The following is a 26,092-nucleotide window of genomic DNA, read 5'->3' on the forward strand; positions in this document are numbered from 1 at the left end:
CAGAACTAAAAATATATTGGTTCTCCACTGAGAAGGAAGCAGCAATTTCATACCTGACAGTAGTTATCAGACCAGTAATTTTAAAGAGCTGTTTGTTCTAATGTGCTAGTTTTCTTGCAAATCAGGTAAAGGCTGAAGGCAATTTAATAAGCCGTTAATAAGACTGTTATGTATGAAATGCCCTTGACTTCTTTTCAAAACCCAATCCATGAACTAATTCATACACTTTGCGCCTGTTTACACAGCCTACGTGCTGTATGTTCAAATGAGTTTGCAAATGAATACATTTTTGTGTGTATATATGTTTTTGTTTGGATTTGAATGAATGTGGACATGGGGGGGGATGGGGAAGAGGTAGCATAGCCTGGAAGATTAGCTATGAGGGAAATACAGCCCTTGGACTGAAGTTTCCCAACGCTAATAAAATAAACCCTTCTAATAGCCAAACTATACATTACATTATTCATAGTATTTTAAACGTATACGTAAACATGTTCTAAAACTTTTGTTCCACAGAACTGCCCATATATATATCCAAAGGAATAAAATAATGGCTTGGATATGGCACTGTCAAGTTGATTCCTACTTATCTCACCTTGCCAAGCCTTTTCCCTTTCCCAGGATGCACATGAAAGCCTTCCGCATCTAGTCTTGATCTCCCTCCGCTCACTGGATGTGAAGGGAGATCAACTAGGCGCTTCTGCCTCTTATAAGTGGCAATATGACATACCACTTAAGAATGGAGAAATAAAGATGAATCTACAGGGAAGATCACTCCAAATTTGCTAGGAAGGCTCCCAAGGAGTGGGAGGGTTGACTCTATCCACTAATTTCCTCATCTGTCTGCTATGGAGTACAAAACAATTCCCAACCCTTATTTTAAGCAAGTCTATTCATGCCAAAAAAAAGGGGGAGTGAGGCACAGAGTAGAACACAAGTTCAGAAGCAGTAAAAAGGTGGGGAGGCGAGTTATTTCCTTTCACATTCCCCGCTTTTTTTTTGCCAAATCCAATTCCCCACCCCCACCCCAAGCACTGTCCTGAAAAGAAAAAAAAAAAGAGATTAGTGCACACCAACTAGACAAAGCATTACTTACTCTGAGGATTCCTGTTTAGGAGCTTCTTCGACAGAGTTTGTCACAACTTCTGCAGTCTGTTCCTGTACAACAGGAGCAGCTGGCTGTACCTGCTCATCAGCTGTAGCAGTGACCCTTTCATTTTCTATAACAGTAGCAACAGTGGAAGGCTCGGTTTCTGGAGCCGATGCAACAGCTGGAGCTGCAGGGATTGCTGGGGCAGCTATAGGAGCTTCAGGAACAATGGCTGCAGCATTTGTAACCCCTGGTGCGACTGCAGATGATGTTGGAACAGATTCCTCTGGTTTACCACTACATAAACAGCAGACATCATATTTGTGTTAATAACCCTGCCAATCACAGGAACAATGCATTTATCATTGAGAATTATTCCGGGGGAAATCCAATTTCTCTTCAGATTTTGGCAGCCTACAACCTTCTTACTGGACTGTGGTTTATGTCTTTAATTATGTATTTATAATACATACTTTCATTTTAAAAATTCATGGAGCATAGAATCAGCATAAAAATAACATTAAAAACATCATTAAATCTTCTAGAGTGCAATTGGCTAACAAAGAAACTTCATTTTACTACGGCCAGCCTAAACAACATAGTTTTCAGGAAAAGCCTGAATGGAAGGATAGTTCCTGCCAACTCTCTACTGGTAGTGTTCCATAAGATAGGGTCTGATGTGTATGGCTTTCAGATTACTGGTTCCAACTGTCCAATGTAAACTTAAAAAAACTGCAGACTTCTAGGTTTGCAGGATGCAGTGCTGAAGACTAATAGTTAGCTTAATTTGCCATGCTAATTAAAAAAAGCCAGTTCTGCATTTTCTTTCAAAGAAAAGGCGAAGTGAACAACTATGTCCATATGTTCCCAAATCCCCCTCCTCTATTAGGTAATGTATATGTTTCACTCTTAAGCAGTACGTGGACCGAGAACTCCCAGAAGTGCAAGCTGGATTTCAAAGGGGCAGAGGAACCAGAGACCAAATTGCAAACATGCCCTCGATTATGGAGAAAGCTAGAGAGTTCCAGAAAAATATCTACTTCTGCTTCATTGACTATGCAAAAGCATTTGACTGTCGACCACAGCAAACTATGGCAAGTTCTTAAAGAAATGGGAGTGCCTGATCACCTCATCTTTCTCCTGAGAAATCTCTATGTGGGACAAGAAGCTACAGTTAGAACTGGATATGGAACAACTGATTGGTTCAAAATTGGGAAAGGAGTATGACAAGGCTGTATATTGTCTCCCTGCTTATTTAACTTATATGTAGAATTCATCATGCGAAAGGCTGGACTGGATGAATGGCAGAAAGTGAGGAGGAACTGAAGAACCTTTTAATGAGGGTGAAAGAGGAGAGCGCAAAATATGGTCTGAAGCTCAAGATCAAAAAAACTAAGATCATGGCCACTGGTCCCATCACCTCCTGGCAAATAGATGGTCACCTCCTGGCAAATAGACTGCAGATGGTTACAGCAGTCACAAAATTAAAAGAAGCCTGCTTCTTGGGAGAAAAGCAATGACAAACCTAGACAGCATCTTAAAAAGCAGAGACATCACCTTGCCAACAAAGGTCCGTATAGTTAAAAGCTATGGTTTTCCCAGTAGTGAGGTATGGAAGTGAGAGCTGGACCATAAAGAAGGCTGATCACCAAAGAATTGATGCTTTTGAATTATGGTGCTGGAGGAGACTCTTGAGAGTCCCATGGACTGCAAGAAGATCAAACGTATCCATTCTTAAGGAAATCAGCCCTGAGTGCTCACTGGAAGGACAGATCGTGAAGCTGAGGCTCCAATACTTTGGCCACCTCATGAGAAGAGAAGACTCCCTGGAAAAGACCCTGATGTTGGGAACAATTGAGGGTGCAAGGAGAAGGGGACGACAGAGGACGAGATGGTTGGACAGTGTCCTCGAAGCTACCAGCATGAGTTTGACTAAACTGAGGGAGGCAGTGGAGGACAGGAGTGCCTGGGCTGCTCTGGTCCATGGGTTCAAGAAGACTCAGACATGACTAAACGACTAAACAACAACAATATCTTTCACTACTAAGAAATACTCAGGAGATTCTGAAATAAAATGTCTGTTTAAGGCAACAACAACAACAACCACCCAACGCAATAATGCATGTGGAGGCAGCAGAGCATAGGAAGGTGAAGTTTAGTGTGCAAGTGGAAGTCTGTTCTACCCACAAACAGCTAGTGTAAATATAGTTGTATTGATACCACCCTTCTTTTAAAAGTCCCAGCTCATGGAATTTTTCTTGAGTAAAATATTTTCAAACATACCTGTTTTCTTCAGCTTTAATCATTGCTGCACAAAAGAAATAAATTGTTGTCAGATTTATTTATAAGTTGAATAAAACTGCATATTAGAAGATAAAGTATGTTAAGAAAAGTAATAAACTAATCCAAATGAAATAAATTGTTTCAAAATATTGAGCTGCAAAGTAAGGCTGTGGCCTCTGCGTGGAACTTGGGAATAGAGGCAACAATTCTCTCACTTAAAAAACAAACAAACACCTTTTGAGTAAAGGACATAAGTGGGTGACAGCTGCTCTTTCAAGTGATTCCACAATAGCTATTGTGGTCAATTATGTTATTTTCATCTTTGTCCATGACAGCTTTTACTCCCCCAATAAAGACATTTATTATAGTTCCAGATTAGGGACAGTTTCATTATATAATAGCATCCAAAACTGACTTCAATGACTAGAGTTATCTTTGCTACCCAGAGAAGTTGCGGCATGACAACATCCACCATCATTTTGGCCATGATGGTTGTGGTTGATGGAAGCTGAACAACATCAGGAAGGCCACAAGGTTAGCCAAGCCCTGGATTATAGCCAATAGGTGCTAGCTGTAAATCAAGACAGAAAAAAAGGTCCCGCAAAATTTACCTTCAAGATCTTCAAGTTCCTTGGGTTTTGCCCAGCGTGACTCTTTTGTTTGGGAATTGTAGTAGTAAGGCTTTCCAGAATCAGACTTATATTCCTTCCACGGACATTTTGACAACATTTGCTAGAGAACAGAATGTTTAGAAAAAAAGTTTAAAAAATCATTCCGTAATATGACACGCCATATATTAAAAATGCCTATAAAATCAAAGGAGAGGCATGCAAAGCCATATCAAAAGAAACAAAGGACAAAATATAAAGGGCTGCACGTGAAATACCATGCCTGTAATGGAGCTTTTGGGGCACCCTCTTCCCACTGCAGCCCCTCAAAAAGCTAATCCTGAAGTTTAGGGAACTCTCCAGAGTAGGATTCAATGTGGCACGAATGGCTGCAGCTGGAAAGGAAAACTGGCACACACTCCAGTGATAAAAGGCATTTTATACTCACTGAAAACATGGTCAATTAAATAGGCACTCTTCTCAATTGGTTTATTTTACCTCTGCAGGTGTTTTGAGATCATCTGGTTTCTCCCAGGTAGACTGCTTTGTTTCAGTATTATAGTAGTATGTTCTTCCATCTGGTGACTTATGCTCTGACCACATAGATTTCTATGAAAAACAAAGCTTCGTATCAATAAATTCTGCAACATGTCTAGGAAGTGCAAGACAAAGTGCCACAAAAATGTCTACAGGGGGAAATTGATACCTGTTTGGAAGGTTCCTCATTAGCAGAGCTGTTGGCCGGGGTGACTTGCTGCACTGAACAAACTACTGGAGTTGTTGGCTAAATATTAAAGAGGAAAGCACACTTCAGAAGAAAATATAGCAGCTTACTTTTTCTTTAAAACAATGTAAGATTGCAAAGAGAAGAATACACAGCCATAAGTACAGCATACCCCCAATCTGTAAAATGGTCCCATTCAGATGCAATGCTAAGCCATGCATGATTCATTAATTCTGGGCTGCACTACTAGGAGTGGCATTAGAGTTCCCAACCAGTGTCAGAGGACTCACGCCAGAATAACTGCAAAGGTGAAGTCCAGGCAAAACTCATCTGCACCTGAAATCTGTAGTCAGGTGAAGCAGACGTCTTCTCCAAACCAGGATCTTCTGGGAAGTGATAGCTACCAACTCTACAAAGACCACCACTATCTAGCACTCCTGTTCCTCAGTCTGCAGTCCTAGCTGCCCTCTCCAAGTCTCCTGCTCACAAGATGCCCTACATCTCCAGGAGCAGTCTGTGATAAGAACATATAAAGAGACTGCTTGATCAGGTCAATGGGAAGCTTAGAATGCTGCAGGTATGGTGGCATCCAGTGACAGCATTGGATCTAGGACCACCTATACACCTTTCCACTCCTTCCAGGGGAGTTCACCTCCTTCAGAACACACCATCTCCCCACTTTCCAGGCTCATAAGCTCTGAAGATATAGCACCTGTCTTTTCAGAATTGAGCTTTAATTTACTAGTCCATAGCCATTACCGCCTCCAAGCACCAGTCTAGCCCTTCAAGCTCCTCTCCCAATTCAGAGGAAACAGAGACAGAGCTCCCAGCAGTTTCAGAAAGATGCTAAAAACCTCCACCATACCCAGTAGTAGTTCAAAAGTATCTGTTTCTGTTCTCAGCAAGTTGTCTCATGAACATATTAAGAGTTCTTTAAGAGCACATTACAGATACAGGTGAACCGATGGTCACTGTGTACTTGGACTTTCAAAAAGGTATCTCACCAAAGCTTCCTGAATAAGCTTAGATGTCATGGATTTAGAAGAGATCTCTTCTTGTGGATCACATATTGTTTAGTAGCAGGAAGCAGACAGTAGGAATAAATGGGCAGTTCTGTGAATGGAAGGAGTCCCCTATGGGCTGATTTTGGGAGCTGTGCTTTCAAAACTAGTTTATAAGCATCTCGAGTAAATGATGAGTAGTGAGGTGGCCAAGTTGCTAAATTGCTGATGACATTAAATTGTTCAGGGTCATTAAAAAAGAGAAGTTGTGAGAAGCTCCAAAAGGACCTCTCCAAAGAAAGTGAACTTTGGGGAGCAAAGAAAATGTATTTCATTCATGTACATGTTTCAGATGAGCTGACATAAAAGTCAATGCACATTGACTTTTTGTGGATAAAACCTGAAATACACTATGATTTGGAACCATGTTGTTGTATTTCATGCACAGACACTCTTTTTATGCATACATGTGGATGTTTGGCAGGTATGTAAAGGAACACAGGCATCCAAAACACAGGGCAAGGTGCAATCTCGCCTTAGCATGGAAGGGAGAAAAATTATGGAAACTGGACAAAGTTTAATACATGAAATTATTTAATTGGCCAAGCAACAAAAGTTCCTTGCTTACCTGAGTTCCTGGGGGGGCTAAACCTATGAAATATAAAATGATAAACCACATTTCAGATAGCACAACCAGAACAATCCACACCTCCACATTTGGTTTTAATGTGACTCAAAAGACTTTCAGACCACATGAAAACATATGTGTTAAATTTTACAAGTGACTTACAATTAACTATTTCAAGCAGACTGTATTATGGATTTACATTCCAGCAATGAGCAGATAGTAGATGCAGCCAGTCACTTCTTGTTATAAAAGCTTTTCCCCTGAAGCTCACTAAATATTTCAATAATCTCTCTGTTACTTCTGCCTATTCATCTGAGCTTCAAACGAATAATTTTCTCAGAACAGGAAGGCCAGAATCTGACATGAATGCTCAAAATCTAATGATCCACAATGCTGACAACAATGAAGATCTAACTTTCATGTTCAGTTTTATGCAAGAGTCACTATATTCAACTCCAGCACGTTCAAGAGACCATACTCACATGCTAAAACTGGGACCTGTAACAAAACATTGTAACATGCAATGCTCCTGTTCAGTGTTCCAGTCATAGACAGCCATGTCTTCCTACACGATATCCCCATTTGAATTCCCATTTTCCATCCCTTCCCCATCAATCAGTCAGCATTACATGGCCTGTGGGTGAGCTCAGAGCTTATGTTTTTGGGGTTCCCCCGCCAAAAGAGTTATTTTCTAACTTTTTTGTGCTTCTGTAAACTTCAGGGTTCCCAAGCCTAGTGAAATTTCCCTCTTGTGCATGTAACTGTTTTAGGTATGTAAGGATGCCACACTCACTCTCTGGAAACAGAGGGAAAGATGCTGGTGAAATTCTCCATTGGTAAATGAACAAATTCTTTCAATTTCAATTCATAAATAAGTAAGTGTGAGGTGCATCATACTTCAATCCCAGATGAATCCTTCCGCAAAAAAATCCTACCTCCTTGTCAACAGAGTGGGAAGCACCTCAATGTTTTAGTTCATTGAGAATTAGTAAATAGGAAGAAGGGATATTTTCAAATTCTCCTTACATACAGGCATTTGTGCATGTTTGGGATGTGCACCGTTTTCGGCACCACAAAGGGGCAGAATGGGGGTGGAACAGGCTCACTTATGGCCCGCTGACACGTTTGGTACCTCAGAATGGAACCCCCACATAAAAGAGCAGTTGCCTGTAACTGAATAAACTCTTAATTTTAACCCACATTATTATTAACAAACTTCTTTTTAGTTTTGAATCTTTTCTGGTTAAATTGTTAAATAAATAGTGAATTCTTTTTACATACCAATTTGAGAATCCATACTGTTTACTCCTGGCTGTAGGGGAAAAAAAGTTAAAACTTACACGATGTATTACATGCTAACATAAGCAAATTCAACTATAGGAGCTTGGTAGCAGTTACGGTTTTATAGATAGAAATCACTCTTGGAACGTAAAATATTAACAAGACAGCATCTCCCTTTCTCACACACTCTCGTCCCACTGAGGACTTAAACCCAATACTACATTATGACATTGCCCTGTAATGCCTACCCCCTGGTAAACAACCACCAACCTTATTTTGCCACCACAACCAGTGAGTAACATATCACAGCTTTGCAAAATGAAGAAAGGGTAGTGAAGAACTCAAGGGGTGATGAAGCTTTTTCATTTTAAAGAAGTTAGGATCCTATGTGCAACTTTAAGAATCCATTCCAGCCTTTTTCCTCTGCCTGCCTGTATTTCTTTCTGCCTCCCCCTCCCAACTTTGGCAGCTCACTCACACGTGGAGAAATGAAGAGAGGCAGTGGAGCAATGGAGGTGTCCCTGCAAGCCCTCTCCCACTTGTCAGCCAGTAGGAAAGCCCCCTTGCCAGCCAACAGCCAATGAGAAAATACAGAGACTGAGGAAGGCCCTACAAACAAGGTAATACTGGGAATTTGGTAAGGTAGTTTTTGCTTTGAAACCTAACCCCTGCTTAAGAAGCAACTCTGCTATGTGGGTGGTGACCATTTTAGGCACGTCTAATTGACACGCGATCGCCGATGCATGTGTGTGGTGGGGTGTAACGGAGCACACTTATCCGTGCTCCACCAATGTGTGCAAGGCCTGGGAACGGACCCTCCAAACGAAATGGTTGCTGCCTATATATAAAACTACACATCACAGTATCAAAGCAGCCCTACTAGTCGTGTTTTTGACAGCGCTTCCAATATGATTTTCAAATGTCTAGATAAGAGAGCTCTGCTACGACATGCCTCATTCTCCTGGATGCTAAAAAGGAGCTATGAGAAAGATGGAGCCGACACTAAACATGGCTAGATAATGCAATTTGTTAACAGGCACTTGGTGAACCATATTATTGTTCTGCCAACCGCTAAACTTGGAAAATCTTCAAAGGACTGTTTCAAAAGATTGAACCAATTAATCTTGAAATTGAAATCCTATGAATTGCTCTCTGTTATTCCAATTAATTACTGTGAAGGTGATGCAACATTATAGCAACACTACGTTAGTCAAGTGAGAGGTGATGAAATTTTTTTTTGACCAAACCAGAAAAAAGCCTTTAGATTTATACTATAAATATGCCATAGCTAAACAAATTTACCGAGGGAGCCTTGTCCTTAAATGTTCAGCAGCACAATTGGGTGACAAGGCTCATGACTTTATCAGGCCTTTCACATCACCTCACATTATTTCAAGAATCCTTCAATACAGGACTATCTGCTTGGGTAAGTTGACACATAATAAAATTTGATTTATTTTGTTTTTTTAACGGGGTAAGGGGCTGGGGGGGGTTTAAGAGAATGGAGAAGTGATTTTGTGCGCCACTTTTGTTTTGCCATTTTTCTTTTAGCATTTGCTGCTTTAAGCATAGCTCTGATGCTGTAAAAATATTCCCAGGGTCCCTGAAGCTGCTAATCAGGTGTTATAGGAAGCTTTACTTATTCTGAATGCAAGAAACTGAATTATGAAGACTTAACATATAGTTTAGCACTAGACCTGCCTCTCATCTTCTCCACCTCTGGTACAGCTTCAAGACTATGGCAGAATCCAGTACCTTTTAAAATTAACCACAGTTTGTTGTTACATTTGATAAGAAAAACTGTAGTTTATTTAAACTACTGTTTACTTAATCTTTAAAGTTTACTGTTTTACCATTGAAGAGTGGGCTATTGTAAGCAATGTGCACAAAAGGTTACTTAGAATGTACTTCCTGAACACAACAAATAAACACTGGAGCAGGGAAGGGGAGGCAGAGACCCTTGAGGCTGTTGAACTGCCAACAGCCCTAAGCAGTATGGTTATTTGTCAGTGATGATGGGAGTTGCACTCTACCCATCCCTGCACTAGAATAACAAAGTATAGCTTAGTGAGAAGAGAGAATCTGTGGCAGAGAGAAGTCCATAATCAGGAGGAGAGGAGGGAGGCCAAGAGGCAGAGATGAGTCAGGCTGTTGAAGAAGCCAGGGTGTCTCCCTGTCCTGCTACTACAAGTTCTTCTCCCCTGGGTCTCCCAGGGCCAGAAGACATATGAAGAGAGAGCAGCAATGGCAGGCATGTCAGCATAGTCTCAGAATGCTTGGGAAGGACTGGGAGAGATGATTTAGGCAGCTGTGGGAAGGCAGGGACCTTCAGCCTCCACAACTGCCTCACAGGGACAAGATCTACTGAGAAGAGTTGCTGTGCTCATCAGGCCTGGCGCTCCTGAACAGACATTTCTGCTAATAAAGAGTTCACTTTGGGTGCTTTATTCCCGACAACTGCTCCTGACATTAAGTAGGAAATAAATCACACACTCCTGTACCTTATAATAAGAATAAGCCATTAACATACCTCCCCATAGCAACATAGCTGGGAAATTATTCAAACGAGGGGAAAAGATGCACTATATGTTAGGTTAAAAATAAAATACAGATAGTCAATGGTTTAAAATCACAAAATATAGATTTAATAATTACCGGTCCTGTAGGCTGCATGGGAGCATGAGACATATGGGGTGCCATCATCCCAGGCATCACTGATTGCATCATTCCAGGCATCTACGATAAAAGTATCATTATAGTACGTGTTTACAAGTTAATACAAATTGCTACATATGTAACTTTTTATGCTAATAGAAATAGTGTTTAATCCTGCTCAAACATAAAGAAATTGGGGCATAACAAAGAAAAATAACTATGTAAAGTGCTTTATACACCTAAGAAAATATTTATCCAATAGCTTAATGGTTTTCTGGGTACAAAATTTTAAGGTCTTACGTGATCAGATGAATTTCTGTGGGCATGGGATTATTAGTTAGAGGGCCAACAAATAAGGGCAAGATCTTTCAGCTACTCATAGTGGTCTGTCAAATGGGTACCCAAAGCAAAAGATAAAGGAAGTGAAGTTTCAGGGTGGAGGGGAAAGCAGAAAAGTTCTCTCAAGAATACAGGGCTCCCAAAACTCAGTGTTTTAATATTAAATAACCCAAAATATTAGCACTATTCATGAAACACTGTAGGAATGGGGCCCAAATCAATTAAGCATCTAATTCCAGTTCCCAAACCCAATCCATGTGACTTATGTAAACTCTAATAATCTTGAGGGCTCATTTACCTCATCTATGAACAGAGGATAATACCTGAAGAACTTGTCTCACAGGGCTGGAGTAAGAGTTATGCTTGCAAAGATGTTCCAAGATGAAGAGTACTATAAAGTTTAAGAATTATGACTGCAGGGTTCAAAAACATGAACTGTTAAAAAAAGCTGAGAAAAGCATGCAACAGGGATGCAAACTACCGTAGCTGCTTAAAACCAAATCACTGCCCTTGTTCCTGAAAGCATCATAAATATGCTGAAGGGGGCTATTCTTCACATTGGGACGTTGCAAGGCAACGGTTATGTGGGGGTCTAGCAAAAGCCATTCAAGGCAGAGACCCAATGCCGTTACTATGAAGAATTAATCTGTTTGTGTATGGACATGATTATCTTAACTGGAAATGAATTTTGAATTTTGTATGAAAGCTAGAAGTTTTATTTCCGATTTTCTTCATCGGCCCTTATTGGGGGACTGCAACAAGTAGATGACAACAAGAGCAGTGGCCTTTACATATGCGTGTAATGTATTCAACTGGCCATATTCAGCCAATTTGATTGGCAAGCCCCACAAAAAGTTCTTGGGAAATCACCCCCCACTATAAAGTGACAGTCCCTGGAGGATTGGCCAAGTGACCCCATTCCCATGTATCTTCAGGGAGCATCAGGTTACTGCTCCCTCTTACCTTCCATCTTGTGTGGAGGGAGAGGTATTTGGTAGGGCTACTGCTCCACCCTCAATCCACAAGGTTTTCTTGGAAGCGTGAGGAAGAGAAGAAAGAATGGGAGTGGCCCTCCCATTCCCCACCATCCTGTAGAAGCAGGAGAAGAAAGGAGTCTTGCCCCACTGCTGCTTCCAAATAATTGTGTTCCATGCTAGAGATGCTCCCTAAAAGCTTCTATCCAAGTAGCTTTTGAAACAAAGGATTTCTTAATTCAGAGATGCCAGATTAATAGCCTCCAGGACACAAGCTCTATGCTTCCCACATTAACAGAACTTGATAAATCCAGTTTGTTCTGATCCTGGTGAGCCACAAAAACTCAATGTTTATCCAATATATGATGGGTCACAATACATGGTTATAAAGCCTGTTAACTGTGTGTTTAACAGCCCTGTTTAACTACTTTGAGGCAACCTTAATATTATGGGTTATGCACACAATTTTCAAGTTCAGGGTCACTATAAACCAAGGACAGAAGAAAGTGAATTCTATCATCAGTAGGAACAAGCTGTTATTTAAATTAAGGGAAAAGGTCCAATGGAATATGACAAAATACTGTGGGTACATTCCCAGTGGAACTATGGATATTTGCCCCCAAAAGCAACAAGGAGAGAGGTTCTAAACAAACAGATAAAAGTTCATGGGAGGGCAGACTGGGGGGGCTAAATAGATGGATAGCCACATTCTTAAGATACGAAACTCCTATATTCTGGATCCAAACCACATTCTGACCTACTTAAAAAAAATTCTTGTTTCTCATAATTTACCTCTAAAATACACACCAGAAGATAGAAATTTTACTGACACTATTAACCAAGAGAAAGTTGACCAGCAAAGCTTCACTTGGAGAATACAGTTTTTATAGTAAAAATCACCCTTGAAAGTGAGCAATTACAGAAAATAACACTCACTGCCCAAATTACTTTGCATGTCTTTCCTTTTCCTCTTTAGTTCTTGTCTACGCTACCCCACAAGCATCTGAACTAAAAAGCTGTCACACTGTTCATAATCTGGAAGCATGCCACCCACAAATCTGATCTGTGAACTGCGTGCTAGGACAGAGTTCCCTTTATTCGCCTTCAACTAGGACACCAGGGAAGAAATATTTGGAAGCTGCTGGCTTTACAGAAAAGGCATCTGACACTAACAGCCGGGGGGGGGCACCCCAATCCTAAGCAGAGTAAAGTCTTCTTTAACTATCGTCAGAAGTGGGATTTCTCCCAATGATGGAGAAGCAGAGGAGCAAATGCTAGACAGAGTTTATTATTTCTGATTCTTCTAGATAACCATGGAAGAGACAAATGAAATGCTACAACCTCTACAATCGAGAGAACGAGGAAAGTAAAGCGCTGAGAGAAAGGGCTCAACTGTTCACTGGCCATACCTCTCATGGATTCTCAAGGAGAACACAGGATATATGCTCGTCACTCTGATCATATAAGGGCTAAACCCCTTCACTTCACAGCACAAAGGCGCCTTAATTATAAATACTCAGTAACTCCTATAAAAGGCATTACAGTGGTAGGATTCTGTCTTCTTTTTGACCTACTGGTTACATGAATTAAAATATGTCTCAACTGAGAAGAAGTCTACTTGCAAGACAACTTTCAATTCAATGAAGTCAATAATGAGTTTTTTCCAAAAAGAAAAGGTAGTTTAAAAACTGTAGTGATGTGAAGCTCAGAGTAATCAACACCTACTGCGTTACGGAAAACCCTAAAATAGATTAAAATTCATGCTTCAAAATGCACCTTTTAAGAAGCTATTAACAAAACCAACAAAAACCAACTTACCTGTCCCATTTGTGGCCCTCCCATAGGGGGCATCATTTGAGGCATCATTCCATGAGAGACTGGAGGCATATTGGGTGGCCTTTGGCCCATAGGATGCATTCCCATGGGAGGGTAGTGAGGCATACCCGGATGTCCCATCTGAAAAAACAATATTCGTGACAGATCAAGATTCCAAGATAATAAACACAATGGAAATAACCTCTCTGGGTTCCAAATCAGGTCATTTAGGTATTCTTGTCTGCTACTATAAAGTTATGGCCTCACACGGTGTTTGCTTCCATGAAATTCGCAGATCCATCAATATATTTCTTCTTAAGTTTTCTAATGTGAAGTTAGATTACTTATCTCAAACTATAATATTCCAATCCACTGGTTTTTAATGCTTTCCAGAGTTTCCACAAAAGCAAACCCCAAACTTTTGATTCTTTACAGCAATATCCTATAGAGTAACTCCTTATTATAAAACAGTAATAAATAGTGTAATAAGTGTCTTGTATAAAGATATGCATCAAGTCCTTTTATTATGCAAGCATAACACTCTCATCAGAGCCTTTAAAAAGAGCTTAGAACATTGTGTGTGATTTAAAAATGCTCTTTCATGAACAGGACTTCCCCAATTTTTGAAAAATATTTGTATTTAATATGGACTCCAACAAATGAAACTGGGTGTAGATGCCCTGATCCAATCAGGAAAAACTACCACCTCTCCCCACTATCATTCACAGAAGTCTTTATTGTATTAAAATCTCTTTCATTAACAGTAGGATTCCCGTGGATCCAACCAAGTATCCTCCCTATCTGCTAGGCCTTTATTTATGAATTTTAATTTATTTATGTTAAAGTATTGTAGAAAGCTTAAACATTGACTTAAAAGCTTAAAAACAGAAATAGCAATCTGATTACCAAGAATGTCCTGAATTTTTTTATCACATTTAGAGATGTTACTGAAGAACAGCCTTAAGCTCCAATCCTCACTGTATTAATATAAAGGCCAACTGAAGGATATGCCACCTGCACTTAAGTAGTGCATGGCAAGTGACGATGGATACTCAATGTCTCCTGCATCCAACCACAATTGGATGAGGGCTGCATGTTTGATAGAATTGCAGTTTGATAGAAAAGCAGTTTTTAGCTTCCTAAAGGAACTCAAGCAGTATTGTTTAAAAAACCAAAATTAAATTAAATACAACTATTAAAAATAGCATATTATTGGATTACTTCCCACATTACGTGTCTAACATGTATACACCTATTTGCCATTCAGGCCATTACCCTGTAATGGGCAAAAGAGAGTAACATAAAATATTAAACTATCCTGACAATCATGAGCATATTATTTTCAACTTACTGTATTGGCAAGTGAGCACTACCAATTACCTAAATTTATGATACCTCCACATACAAGAGGTTCCCTGTTACAGAACCTTATCTTAAAACTCCTGGAGCAGTGGGCTATAATGGAGGGGAAGTTGAGGCACAGGAGGGGACAAATCCTGCCAGCATGCCCCCACTCCCCTCTCATGATTGTCTTCAGACACTAAACTGAATACCTGATTGGGCCTTGTTCAACCATTCTTCATATGTACAGACTTGCAACTAAAAATTGTGTTAAAAACAGCCGTTTTCTACCTTAGAGACCCAAAGGCAAATTTACATATTACCATCACCAAACAAAAAGTTACCTTTTTGTCTCATTTTATGAGCACACATTGCATCCAGCTACTTGAAAAGCACACGGTTAATCAAAGTATGAATCTACTTAATACATAACTTGATAAGCAGCTTGCTGGTAACGAGGTAGCCCAAAACCTGAACAAAAGGACTTCGGACACGATGTGCTTAAGAGATCAAGACAGCACAAGACGTCTGTGCAGAAAAAGCTCCATTATTAGAAACCGATTACGGTATGTTAGAAGCATGGTGCACTTTTTTTTGGACGTGTGTACGGCGTGGGAAACACAGAAGGGCGATTATGCCGGACTGCGTTGCCCCGGACCTCTTATAACAACTCCCCATCTCCATATTCCACTCAGGTTAGACCAGAACCGTACCCTACTCTTTGACTTCAGAGTTTGAGGATCACGCAGAAAGCGCTCAGAATGAATGCGCGACGGGTAACTCGGGAGTTAACGCAGCGGGAAAAACAAGTCACAACCATTCCACTCACCATGAGGGGCTCTCGGCCCATACCGCCACCGCCGCCTCCTCCACCGCCGCCGCCGCCACCTGGTCGCATCGAAGGATTGAGGAGGCTTCCACCGCCGCCGCCACCTCCGCACCTGCCCAGCAGCCTCCCCCGGAGCGGCTGGCGGGAAGACGGGCCGAAGGGCAGGAGGGGTTCGGGCTCCCCTCGAGGCGGGAGGAGGGGAGCCAAGAGGCTGACGGGCTTCCCGGCCGGCCAATCCGGGCGGCCTCCCATGCGGCTGCTCTTGGGCGACTGCTCCGGGCCGGGGGCCCCCACGGGCCGCACTCCCTCGCCGGGGTTGAGCTGCATGAGGGGAGGCGGCTTGGGCAGGGAAAAAGGGAGCGGCTGAGGGGAGGCCGCGGCGGCCGCCGAGTCCCCGCCTGACATCGCCTCCCCTGGACCGGGCCCGGCTCCGGCGAGCCTGCCCTCCCGGCTGCGGGGTGTCTAAGCGGAACCGTTAGCGGAGGAGCGAACGGGAAGAGGAAGGAGGGGCGGGGGGCGGGCGGGGGCCGCCCTGAGGGGCAATGGGAGAAAAGGGGTTCCGTCGAAAGTCAGGCTCACCGACACCTAAGGAGGAGCGCCCTGCGCGCGCGGCTGGGCCGGAACAAAAAACTCACTCCAGGCCGGGTTGTGGGGAGAATTGAGGGCCGCCGCCTCCCGCTCTTCCTCCCCTCAGCGGGAGGCAATAAGCAAAGCGGGGGGCGAAGGGGGAAAGAAAAAAGAAGCGCGCGTGGGGTCAGGGCTTATCCAACGGAAGGGCCTGAGGAGGATGGAAACTACAGAGTGGGGGAAGAGGGGACGTGCGCGCAAAGGACACTGGGAAAAGGGGCTCCCGCGAGCCGAGGTCGGGGGCGTGGCTACGGAAAGCCAAGAGGTCCCTCGGCTGAACTGGAAGGGCGGGGCGGAGGGAGCGAGACAGCGAAGGTGTTTGGCTTGCTTCCTCGCTCGGTCCCTTTAAGAGGCCCTGAGCAGTTTAATCCGTTGAGCGAGCGAGGCGGTGGGGTGGCAGGTGCAAGAGAGACAGACAGAAGAGGGCGGGGCTCCCGATGCGTTCTTCCGGCGTGGGCAATTTCTCGGTCCCACCCCTTTCGCGAGATAGATACGCTTCCGGTTTAGAGGCAGTCGCGTGGGGGGCGGGGAGGGGACCGCTTTGACTGGCCGACGCCGTAGCGGCCGTTTCGCGCGCGAGAACTTCGAAAGCGCCGTTGCCATGGCAGTGCGCTACCGGAACACCACGGTCCGTTACGGCCGCGCGGGGCCCCCCGGCACTCCGTGGCCGCCGGAGCGAGGGGAGGTAGCGCGGAACCTCCAGGCGGAGCTTGAGGAGGAGGAGGAAGGCGGCGGCAAAGGAGAGCTTCTGGGCGGCCTCGGGAGAAGCCCCGTGTCCCGGGCTACCCTGGCCCCGCTGCCGGACGGGGCGACTCGCCGGTGGCCGAGCAGGGCCTTCTCCGTGCTGTGCTGCCTCATGGCCGTGTCCTTGCTGGCTTTCCTGCTGGCCATCGCTTGCCTGGTACTGAGAGGTGAGGAAAGGGCGAGAAGAGGAGGCAGGAGACGCCTCAGTGCATGGGAGACCGCTTGCCAGGCCTAGCGCCTTCCCAGCAGCCATAGAATCGTAGGGAAGGGACCGTGAGGGTAATCTAGCCCAACCCCAACCCTGCAATGCAGGAATTTCAAGGAAGGCGTCCAAAGTGATCCATAAAGGTAAAGGGACCCCTGACCATTAGGTCCAGTTGTGACCGACTGTGGGGTTGCGGTGCTCATCTCGCTTTATTGGCCGAGGGAGCCGGCGTACAGCTTCTGGGTCATGGGGCCAGCAGGACTAAGCTGCTTCTGGCGAACCAGAGCAGCGCATGGAAACGCCGTTTACCTTCCCGCCAGAGCGGTACCTATTTATCTACTTGCACTCTGACATGCTTTCGAACTGCTAGGTTGGCGGGAGCAGAGACCGAGCAACGGGAGCTCACCCCGTCTTGGGGATTCAAACCTCTGACCTTCTGATCGGCAAGTCCTAAGCTCTGTGGTTTAAGCCACAGCGCCACCCGCATACTTCTGCTTAAAAACCTGTGGCACACTTTAACAGGCATTTGAATTCTAACTGATTTTTTTATGCAACAAAATGATTGTCTAGTCGTGCGGCAGAAGAAAAAATGCTTGGGTGTGCCACTTGCTAGAGAACAATTTCTACCCAGAATTGCTTTGCCTTACAACTTTCATAGTTTGCTGTTTCTGCCAACAGATTTGCGATCTGAAAAAGGGAAGACTGATGAGAATATAGAAACAAGTATTTTAGGTAAGCTGCTCATGTCGCTTTATTTTAAAAAATAATATAAAAATTATCTGGCCAACATATAGATAATTAGCAGAAGAAACAAATGGAAACACTAAATAAAAAAATTATGAAAAACTCAAAACAATGGGAATAAGTTGGCTAGAATATTTACAATTAAAGGCAACGTATGAGAAAGATATAAAACTAGGGGATTTGAAAACAAAATTTGAAAGAGAGGTACTACAAAGTAATCAAAAAACACTTTAAAAATGTACAGATTGTTAGAAAAAGTACCTTCAGATCAAGAGGTACAAGGAGAGAACATGCTAAAGTTGGAACGGGACCTAGGCTATACAATCGATTTGGAAGACTGGAAATTTTTTTGGGGGGGGGAAATATAAACTTTACAGTCTGCAATTCATTGAGGGAGAACTACATGAAGATCCACAACAGATGGTATTTGGCTCCAGATAGATGATCAAAAATGAATAGAGCGAACAGTAACAACTCAATGGATTATTACTTTCCATAGATCAGACACAAAAATGCTAGTTTTGTTCTAACCATAATGAAATTACAACATTCTGCACACATATAATGCAAACATGTTTCACTCAATATACTTAATTCTGAGTAAACATTCGTAGGGTTGTATTGTAATTGTCATTTTGCTAGTTTACTTCTATTCCGGATTTGATCTTTATTCTACAGTGGAGTTGATGCATCGCTCCTGTGGCCAAATTAAAATTGTATTCCAGGTTTTCACTTTGTTTCTCTTCCATAAGGATTTTGGAGTCTACTTGTTCTATCCTTGATGAGTGGACTTTCATGTTGCAGTTTTTCTTGGACAGTGACCTATTTTGATTCCTTTGAACCGGGAATGTTTCCTCCTACTCCACTCTCACCTGCACGATTCAAGTGAGTTCCTTCTTCGTAAGACTGAAATACGACCAGATACGGGGCTTAGTAAACCACTATAATAGATATGTAATGAACAGCTTGTTACTAAATATGCTGGTGCTGTTACAACTTCATATTCGAGGAAACAAATTTATGCCAACTAGTGTTGGACTAGTCACCGGGACAGAGTCCATGGTGACTAGCTAGAGTACAATAATTCTATGTTTTTAGTTGAGAAATGCAATATTACCATAAACTGTTATACGTGATAGGATGTAAAATAGGTTTAATTTGTTATGTTGTATGTTAAGGACAGTTTTGTTGTCTTGTATTCACAAAATGCAAAGAATGTGTTCTTTCTGAGACTTCATATTAAACAATTTTACAAGTTAGCCAGCAGGGTGTGTCCTATCATAAGTTTTCATATCTAATATAAAGTCCTTTTACCTTTACTTTAGTATTCCTGAAAGAATTTTAAGTCAAGGTAAAAAATAATTAAATCCATGATCTACAATATATACAGTGAACTACCCCCCCAAATTACCAATATTTATTGCTTTCTGTATGTAGAATATTTTGAATATACTCCCATTTCTCTGAGTTTTTGCTATTTGTGGGAGTTTTATTGAAGGGAATTGGTAATAATCTGCTATACTTTGGCTTCTTCAGGCTTTCTATTGTGGTAATGAAATAATTTTTCATTTTTGGAATTGGATTATGACTAGGATTAAAAAGTTTTAATTTTAGCTTTTGTAATGTTCTTGTTACCTACATACTGGTTTTCTGCTTTTTTCAGGCGAATGACTGGGCACTCCTTTCACATGGGCTATAGTATGGCCATACTGAATGGAATAGTGGCAGCTCTTGCCCTAGTATGGTGTCTCCTTTAGTCTGTACTGAGAACTTTCTCATAGTCGACGCTTGAAGGTGCCTTCACACAAACAAACCATCCATGTGTTCAGTATACTTGCCTCAATCTGTTTTAATATGCTTTCTCCAAAATGATGCCAAATGTTTTAGAAAGCAGCTGGAGGCATTTCTAAAACAAACCAACGGGTGGAGACAGATTAACAAGGAAAGAAGGTGTATACAAAATGTCCAGCTGCATGAAATGATTGCAGCATTTTCAAAAGACTTCATGAGGCAACCACTTCATGAGAATTAGCTCAGGATTGTTGCTGATAAAATGCTCAAAATAGCCACTGGATTAATAATAATTGCCATTATTCTATTATACCATTCAGTGAACTTTCAGGTTTGGTTTTGACATGCTGCATACTTAGCAACAAAATTGGTGGGGGGGGAGGTTTGAATCACATCAGTTGTGCTCATTCGATTTCAGAGGATTTACCGTACACTAACTTACCGTATTTTTTGCTCTATAAGACGCACCAGACCATAAGACACACCTAGTTTTTGGAGGAGGAAAACAAGAAATAAAATATTCTGAATCTCAGAACAGCAAGAGGGATCACTGCGCAGTGAAAACAGCAATCCCTCTTGCTGTTCTGGCTTCTGGGATATAGCTGTGCAGCCTGCATTTGCTCCATAAGACGCACACACATTTCTCCTTACTTTTTAGGAGGGAAAAAGTGAGTCTTATAGAGCAAAAAATACGGTAATTTCATTTGGGAGAAGGGGACAGCAGCGAAAGGAGAGACCCTGCAATTTCACTCAATTTTCACTATGGGATTTACTTTGTTCCTAGACTTAAAAGAACAGGGTTTGTAGATTGGGGAAAAAAAGGTTTACATACAGAACATAAATTCAGTGCAAATAAACTTACTAACCACCTTATTCTTATCTCTAGGGCAGAGCCCTACCGGGGGGGGGGGGATTAGCAAGTTTTTTTTGCCCTGGGTGAAACCTCTAGCGGGGCATAATTGAGTCCCCCAGCCTTTGTGTATGCATATGCAAGTGCATGTGGGAGTGCCAAACTCTACCCTTTGACCCAGGTGAAATAAAGCCTAGTTTTGCCCTGCTGTAGGGTCATTGAAGGGCTAGGACAGCTATATGTGTGTCAGAGACCTAGAAGACAAAATCACATAGCTTCTTTCTTGCAGGCTGATCCCTAATTTACAAGTCTCAACTCTCAGCTTCGCTCGCTCCCTCATGCCACTAAGAAAGAGGGGCTTCCCATTTGACAGGCATCAGTTCAGGACCAGCTGTCAAGCTGTAACAATGTTACATAATACTTTTATTAGGAGTGCTGGGGGGGGGATTTCAGTTAGAAGTATGTGTAGATTGTGCCACTTGATAGCTAAGAAAGCACTGCCTTAATTTTCACTACCTCCAAGTGTTGGGTCAAAATTCTGACTACACCAATATTGTATTAATGCAGCTGTAATGTGTTTTGTCCCTGTTCTCAGTTTGGTTTCTTTCTGTTCTCAGTGAGACTGGCTGCAAAAGTATGTAGTGCTAAAATAAACTATGGCTTAGTGTTATGTGTATTAACCTTGGATTCATGGGCTCCTTTCTGTTGTCCACCTGTTGCAGCCACAAGGAGAAGATCAGAAACTTCTGCTTCTGTTTCAACTAACAGTAGTTATTTATTGGCCTGGTTCTGATAATCTTAGATAGATAAAACTTTATTCGCATCAGCTGATGGCCATAGCAAAGGTTCTGATAATTGTATATTAACTTAAATAAGTTCAGTATGAATAAGGCTTGTGAGCATGCACATAACGCCTTCGTAACAGGTGCAAAAACCCCAGGAACTCCTCAGTTTACTTTCATTTCTCATTTGATCCAAATTGGGAAACAGCTTAGGAACAAGACAGAATACGAAACCGACATCAAACTGGATTCCTGGCTTGTTCCATTAACCATAGTTTCCTGATTAGGTTGAAATTCACTGGCACAAAGGGAAGATTTATTGTCCCTATAAATCTACTGTGTTTGAACTTAGAGAAACTGTTGTTAGACTTCAAACCGTGGTTTACAGTTCTGGCTTGTTTCCGGAAATCATAGTTAAGATTAACCACAGTTTGAAGGGTCAGATGTGACAAACCATAGTTAATGGAAAGCAGAAGTGAAAGTTTCACATCTTCTCACAGCGACAGAAGGGGAAGTACTGAGGCCAGAGGCTCTTGCACGTAAAACTGAACCATATTTTAACACTGTCCAAACAGAACTGTATATTTTGCTTGTTACACTTTTAAAACAGCAGGGCTGTTCTCTTATAGCTTACTATCAGTGCTTTTTCTGGGGGTACTCAGGGGACACAGTACCGGCACCTTTCTTTTTCTCCAAGTGTTAAAAGTGTGGCACTTCCTGTAACAACCTCATGGTGAGTACCGGCACCTTTTTTTCCTTAAAAAAAGCACTGATTACTCTACAATATGTATAGTATTAAAATAAGTACTAGGGTAACAAATTAAAATATTCTAATTATAATGAAAACTAATGTATCATTGCTTATCTGACTTCAATACCTGATTAGTTAAAGTATGCAAATAGGCAAATTAATTAATTAACTAGATTTTTTAATGTATGGCTTTGAACCAAAGAATACACATCCTGCTATTTTCCCTCTGTAGAACTTTGTTGTCTTTCCCATGCATTTCTGAGATTGGGGGTCCTTTTGAATGGAGTGTGGCGCACCATCAGGCGGCTGCATTTGGGAAGGGAGAGTGGGCAGGCAACATAACGCATTCATTCAGTTCATTTGGGGTGGTGGGGATTGTAGCTGATGCTGTGCCTGCAGGGTTGCATGGGTGCAACGGGACTTGCCTATCCTTGCCTGCTGTGCATCCCCAAAATCTGCTCTGGAGAGCTTCCCATCCTTCTAGATGTGGTTTTGAGGGTGTTGGGGAGGGGGGTGAAGCTGCTTGTGCCAATGGACCTGCAGTGTTGGATACAGCCCTTTGGGTCCAAGGCAAAGTATAATATGAACACATGTTCCTTTTAAATATAAAATATAACAATTGACTTTTTTAACTGGAAATGGATATTTGTACCGAACTCATTTTGTCCATGCAGTCCATTGTTTTTGTAAATTGTTTACTGCAAATAAACTAATCTTGTTTACAATTAGTGGTGTTTGGTCATTTATTCTGCTTTTGGTGATGTTAGATCATTTATCTTTTATTCTGCTACTAAATTTTGTCACCAATAATGTCCGAGTCACAGCATGCCTTGCCCCTCTTGAATGAATATTATTGCTCACCTTAATATGTACATGTAGTTCTAAATAGTTAGTAGAAACACCTATGTGTGATAGCTGTTGTGCAGCAGTCCTTCCCTTATCCTTCTCTGAACTGTCCTTCACCAATAGAAGGGACCCCACTTACCAATAAAAGCATGCAAAACTGCACACATGGTATATGTATAGGGCAGGGACTGCTAACCTTTTGGGGCTGTGGATGCGTCTACAAAGCAGAGAAACTTGTGGGCATCATGCACACTCCACAACCTAGTCTATTGGCTGCAATAGAATGCTGCTTTCAAAACTTATTTCAGCCACAGGACCAACCTTGGTATTGGACCTCTTCTCGCAGTTGCCTAGCTTGGGGAATGGAGGGAGCTAGCCTGTGTAATACCACAAAGCCATGTGCTTTTAACACACAAGGGGGTTCATTCAAACGCCACTACTGCTATTGACTTTCTGACTACTAACCACACAGCTTTTTTATTGAATGCCTGCCCACTCACTCCCCAGTTAAGCAGTTTGTTCAAATGGAATATAGGAAAAAACGGGGAGCAATTGGCAGTATGCAGCTCAAAATAGATATAAATCAATGTACCATTGGTATAACTTGCACTATACTTAATCCAAGCTCACATTGCAAACTTAATCTCAATGGTTTGGCAATGGCAGCTTCAGGCAACAAGTGCACACTGTCCTCAGCCCCACCCCTTTTAACCTTGTGAACAAATTATTTTATTAATAAAGATAAAGAGCATAAAGAAATACTGTTACAGAAGGGTGAAAACAGCATAAGGGTGGGTATTATCATTGAACTTGTTCCAAAACATTACAAAAGTATTCCGCCCCCCATAAACTCTATAGGCTGTTTTAGATGTATTCTTTTGTAATAAGTTGGCTTGATCATTGTTACTATGGACCAAAAAACAGGTTTTTAGAAAAGGATTCTTGGCCCATTAAATAGGTTAAACTGACAGATGGTGGCTGAGTTGCATGGTTGAGGTTGGATTTAAACCTGCATCTCCTGGGTCCTAGTTGGACAAAAATGTACCACATTGGTTATTCATCACTCAAGTCTCCCAAAGTAATCACTAAAACTGGTGGCCATTTCATATTGACTGCTGAAATGTTTCCAGGTTCCCTAAGTATTTAAACCAGATTGCTCTGTCCCTTTGGGTTGCAACAAGACCCAAGTGCAGCCAGAATACCAGTATATGGGAGGTTGTGGAAGAGGGCTTAGCACTACAGTGGTACCTCGGGTTAAGTACTTAATTCGTTCTGGAGGTCCGTTCTTAACCTGAAGCTGTTCTTAACCTGAAGCACCACTTTAGCTAATGGGGCCTCCCGCTGCTGCTGTGCCGCCGCCCCCCGATTTCTGTTCTCATCCTGAAGCAAAGTTCTTAACCTGAGGCAATATTTCTGGGTTAGCGGAGTCTGTAACCTGAAACGTATGTAACCTGAAGTGTATGTAACCTGAGGTACCACTGTACTGGTATTACCTGGCATTTCTCATTTGCTTCTGCCAATGCCTCCAAGCAGGGAGGTATTGCTGTGTGGACCACCTAGCTGGTTGAAGAAAAGTTTATACTTGTCTTTTGGTTATCTGTGAGGAGAAAAAATGGGATGTTTGCTTTCATCCAAACTGAGGTCTGTGTCAAAAATCAAGTCTCAAATCCACAGCAGCAATTTTGTCATGTTAAAAAATCAGGCATCTCATTCTTGTGATAGCTCTTTGTAGTCTGCTTTTAGGCAAGCTGTTGCATTTCCAGATAAAGCTCTGTGCTCAAGGGCATGTTAAACCTGTTTCTCTCACCCCAGCCCACCCACTGCATTAAGGCCCCTTTGAACAGAGGGGAGTTTAAAAGCTGTTTGTGATCTGACAGTGCAGTTTGCTGCTCAGGAAGCAGCACAAGCCCTTTGGCAAGCATAAAGTAGGGCCTCGGATTCTGGTTTAAGATAATTGTTAAAGATACATTTTTAAAAATCATATTTGCGAAATACATTTTCTTGAGAATGAAAGCAAAACGTTTTACTGGACTGATTTACATATGAAATTAGATTCTCTACTGCTGATTTATTCACTCTTCCCTCTAATTCTGTGCCTAGCAGTACCCAATTTGTGCCGAGAGTGCTTTTTATTTCTTTATAATTATGAGGAATCGTAAGGAGTGAAGCCTTTTTCTATTATGGTGAAAAATTCCTAAAGGTACAAATGGCATAATTGCATTAAAAAACTATTCCCGTGCTCCAATCCTTTTATCAACTTTTTGTCGATGAGTTATAATTTGCTTCAGTAGCATAGCCTGTAGTAGCATAAACTCATCTCTAATCCAAATGTTTATCTTTGCTGGACCAGGAGGCAGAATATCAGCATTCCTCCTCCTGTTTGTAATAACATGAATAGCCATTGGAGAGCCATATCTGCACACTCACCTAATGAGTTTCAGGTGTGATATGTAGTTGACATAAGTTTGAGGGAAGAGGATGTGACATTTCAGCTACTATATATTCTGTATCCCAGAATTGGAACTGAGTGCAGTGGGTGAGCTATCAAGCTAGTAGGAAGCTCATTTGTGTTGGCTATTTGCAGATTAGTTGCGCTGCAGAAGGTGTGCTGGGGAGACCACACATTACAAGGAATTCAAAAATAACTTTTGCTAGGTTTTAATAACAAAAACAAAAACTCCTTTTACATTAATTATAATATATCAATAAGCATGACCCAACCACCAGGGTACTGAGAGAGCTACAAGCTGCTCTTTATATACCATACCCATACCCTACAAGCTGCTCTTTATATACCATACCCATACCCAACAGCTTCAATACCACAACTTAACAGCACCTGCTATACTGCTTCACAGCTGTAAAACTAGGTCTGGCCCTTAAAACTCTGGCCCTTAAAGAAATACACATCTTGTGGAACAATAATGACCCTTCGAATTTAAAGAGACCATTCAACAATTTGTGGCTGGCAAACTGAAGAGTTTCTCATGACCTTGAGAGGCTTGCTTTGAAAGGTATGATATAATGGTTAAGTGTCAGTGTTGGACCAGGAAGGCGTAGGTTTTAATCCTTGCTCATCTATGAAGTCAATTAGGCAACCTTTGAAAGAGATTGGGTGGTTGGGAAGATAAATGGCACAGGGAAAACTATTCATACTCTCTGTGCTCCCAGATGAAGACTCCGT

General features: G+C 42.0%; 2 protein-coding genes across 2 annotated transcripts in view; one reads left to right on the top strand and one right to left on the bottom strand.

Moving 5' to 3' along the window:
- PRPF40A (pre-mRNA processing factor 40 homolog A) overlaps window positions 1-16,372 on the bottom strand; it is a 30,182-nt gene extending 13,810 nt beyond the window's left edge. The window contains exons 1-10 of the mRNA XM_081928782.1: window positions 15,569-16,372; window positions 13,402-13,539; window positions 10,271-10,351; window positions 7,616-7,646; window positions 6,335-6,357; window positions 4,688-4,765; window positions 4,480-4,590; window positions 3,985-4,105; window positions 3,374-3,398; window positions 1,097-1,387 (exon numbers count right to left, since the gene is read on the bottom strand). Of these exons, the coding sequence (XP_081784908.1) occupies window positions 1,097-1,387; window positions 3,374-3,398; window positions 3,985-4,105; window positions 4,480-4,590; window positions 4,688-4,765; window positions 6,335-6,357; window positions 7,616-7,646; window positions 10,271-10,351; window positions 13,402-13,539; window positions 15,569-15,973 (1,304 nt within the window). The 5' untranslated portion in view covers window positions 15,974-16,372. The remainder of the gene's footprint in view (window positions 1-1,096; window positions 1,388-3,373; window positions 3,399-3,984; window positions 4,106-4,479; window positions 4,591-4,687; window positions 4,766-6,334; window positions 6,358-7,615; window positions 7,647-10,270; window positions 10,352-13,401; window positions 13,540-15,568) is intronic.
- Window positions 16,373-16,672: 300 nt separating this feature from the next.
- On the top strand, window positions 16,673-19,991 carry ARL6IP6 (ARF like GTPase 6 interacting protein 6). Its single transcript, XM_081930013.1, has 4 exons — window positions 16,673-17,106; window positions 17,823-17,876; window positions 18,641-18,773; window positions 19,552-19,991. The coding sequence occupies exons 1-4, from the start codon at window positions 16,797-16,799 to the stop codon at window positions 19,643-19,645; spliced, it is 591 nt and encodes a 196-aa protein (XP_081786139.1). The 5' UTR covers window positions 16,673-16,796; the 3' UTR covers window positions 19,646-19,991.
- The last annotated feature ends 6,101 nt before the right edge of the window (window positions 19,992-26,092 follow it).

Source organism: Podarcis melisellensis, assembly GCF_964234715.1.
Source record: "Podarcis melisellensis genome assembly, chromosome: 1".
Taxonomy (NCBI): domain Eukaryota; kingdom Metazoa; phylum Chordata; class Lepidosauria; order Squamata; family Lacertidae; genus Podarcis; species Podarcis melisellensis.

What these genes read in the sequence shown, in the direction of transcription:
- ARL6IP6 (XM_081930013.1), top strand. Translation starts at nt 16,797, where the DNA reads ATGGCAGTGCGCTACCGGAACACCACGGTCCGTTACGGCCGCGCGGGG. An exon ending in CGCTTGCCTGGTACTGAGAG is followed by an intron (nt 17,107 to 17,822) that starts GTGAGGAAAGGG and finishes TTCTGCCAACAG; the next exon opens with ATTTGCGATCTGAAAAAGGG. An exon ending in TATAGAAACAAGTATTTTAG is followed by an intron (nt 17,877 to 18,640) that starts GTAAGCTGCTCA and finishes CTCTTCCATAAG; the next exon opens with GATTTTGGAGTCTACTTGTT.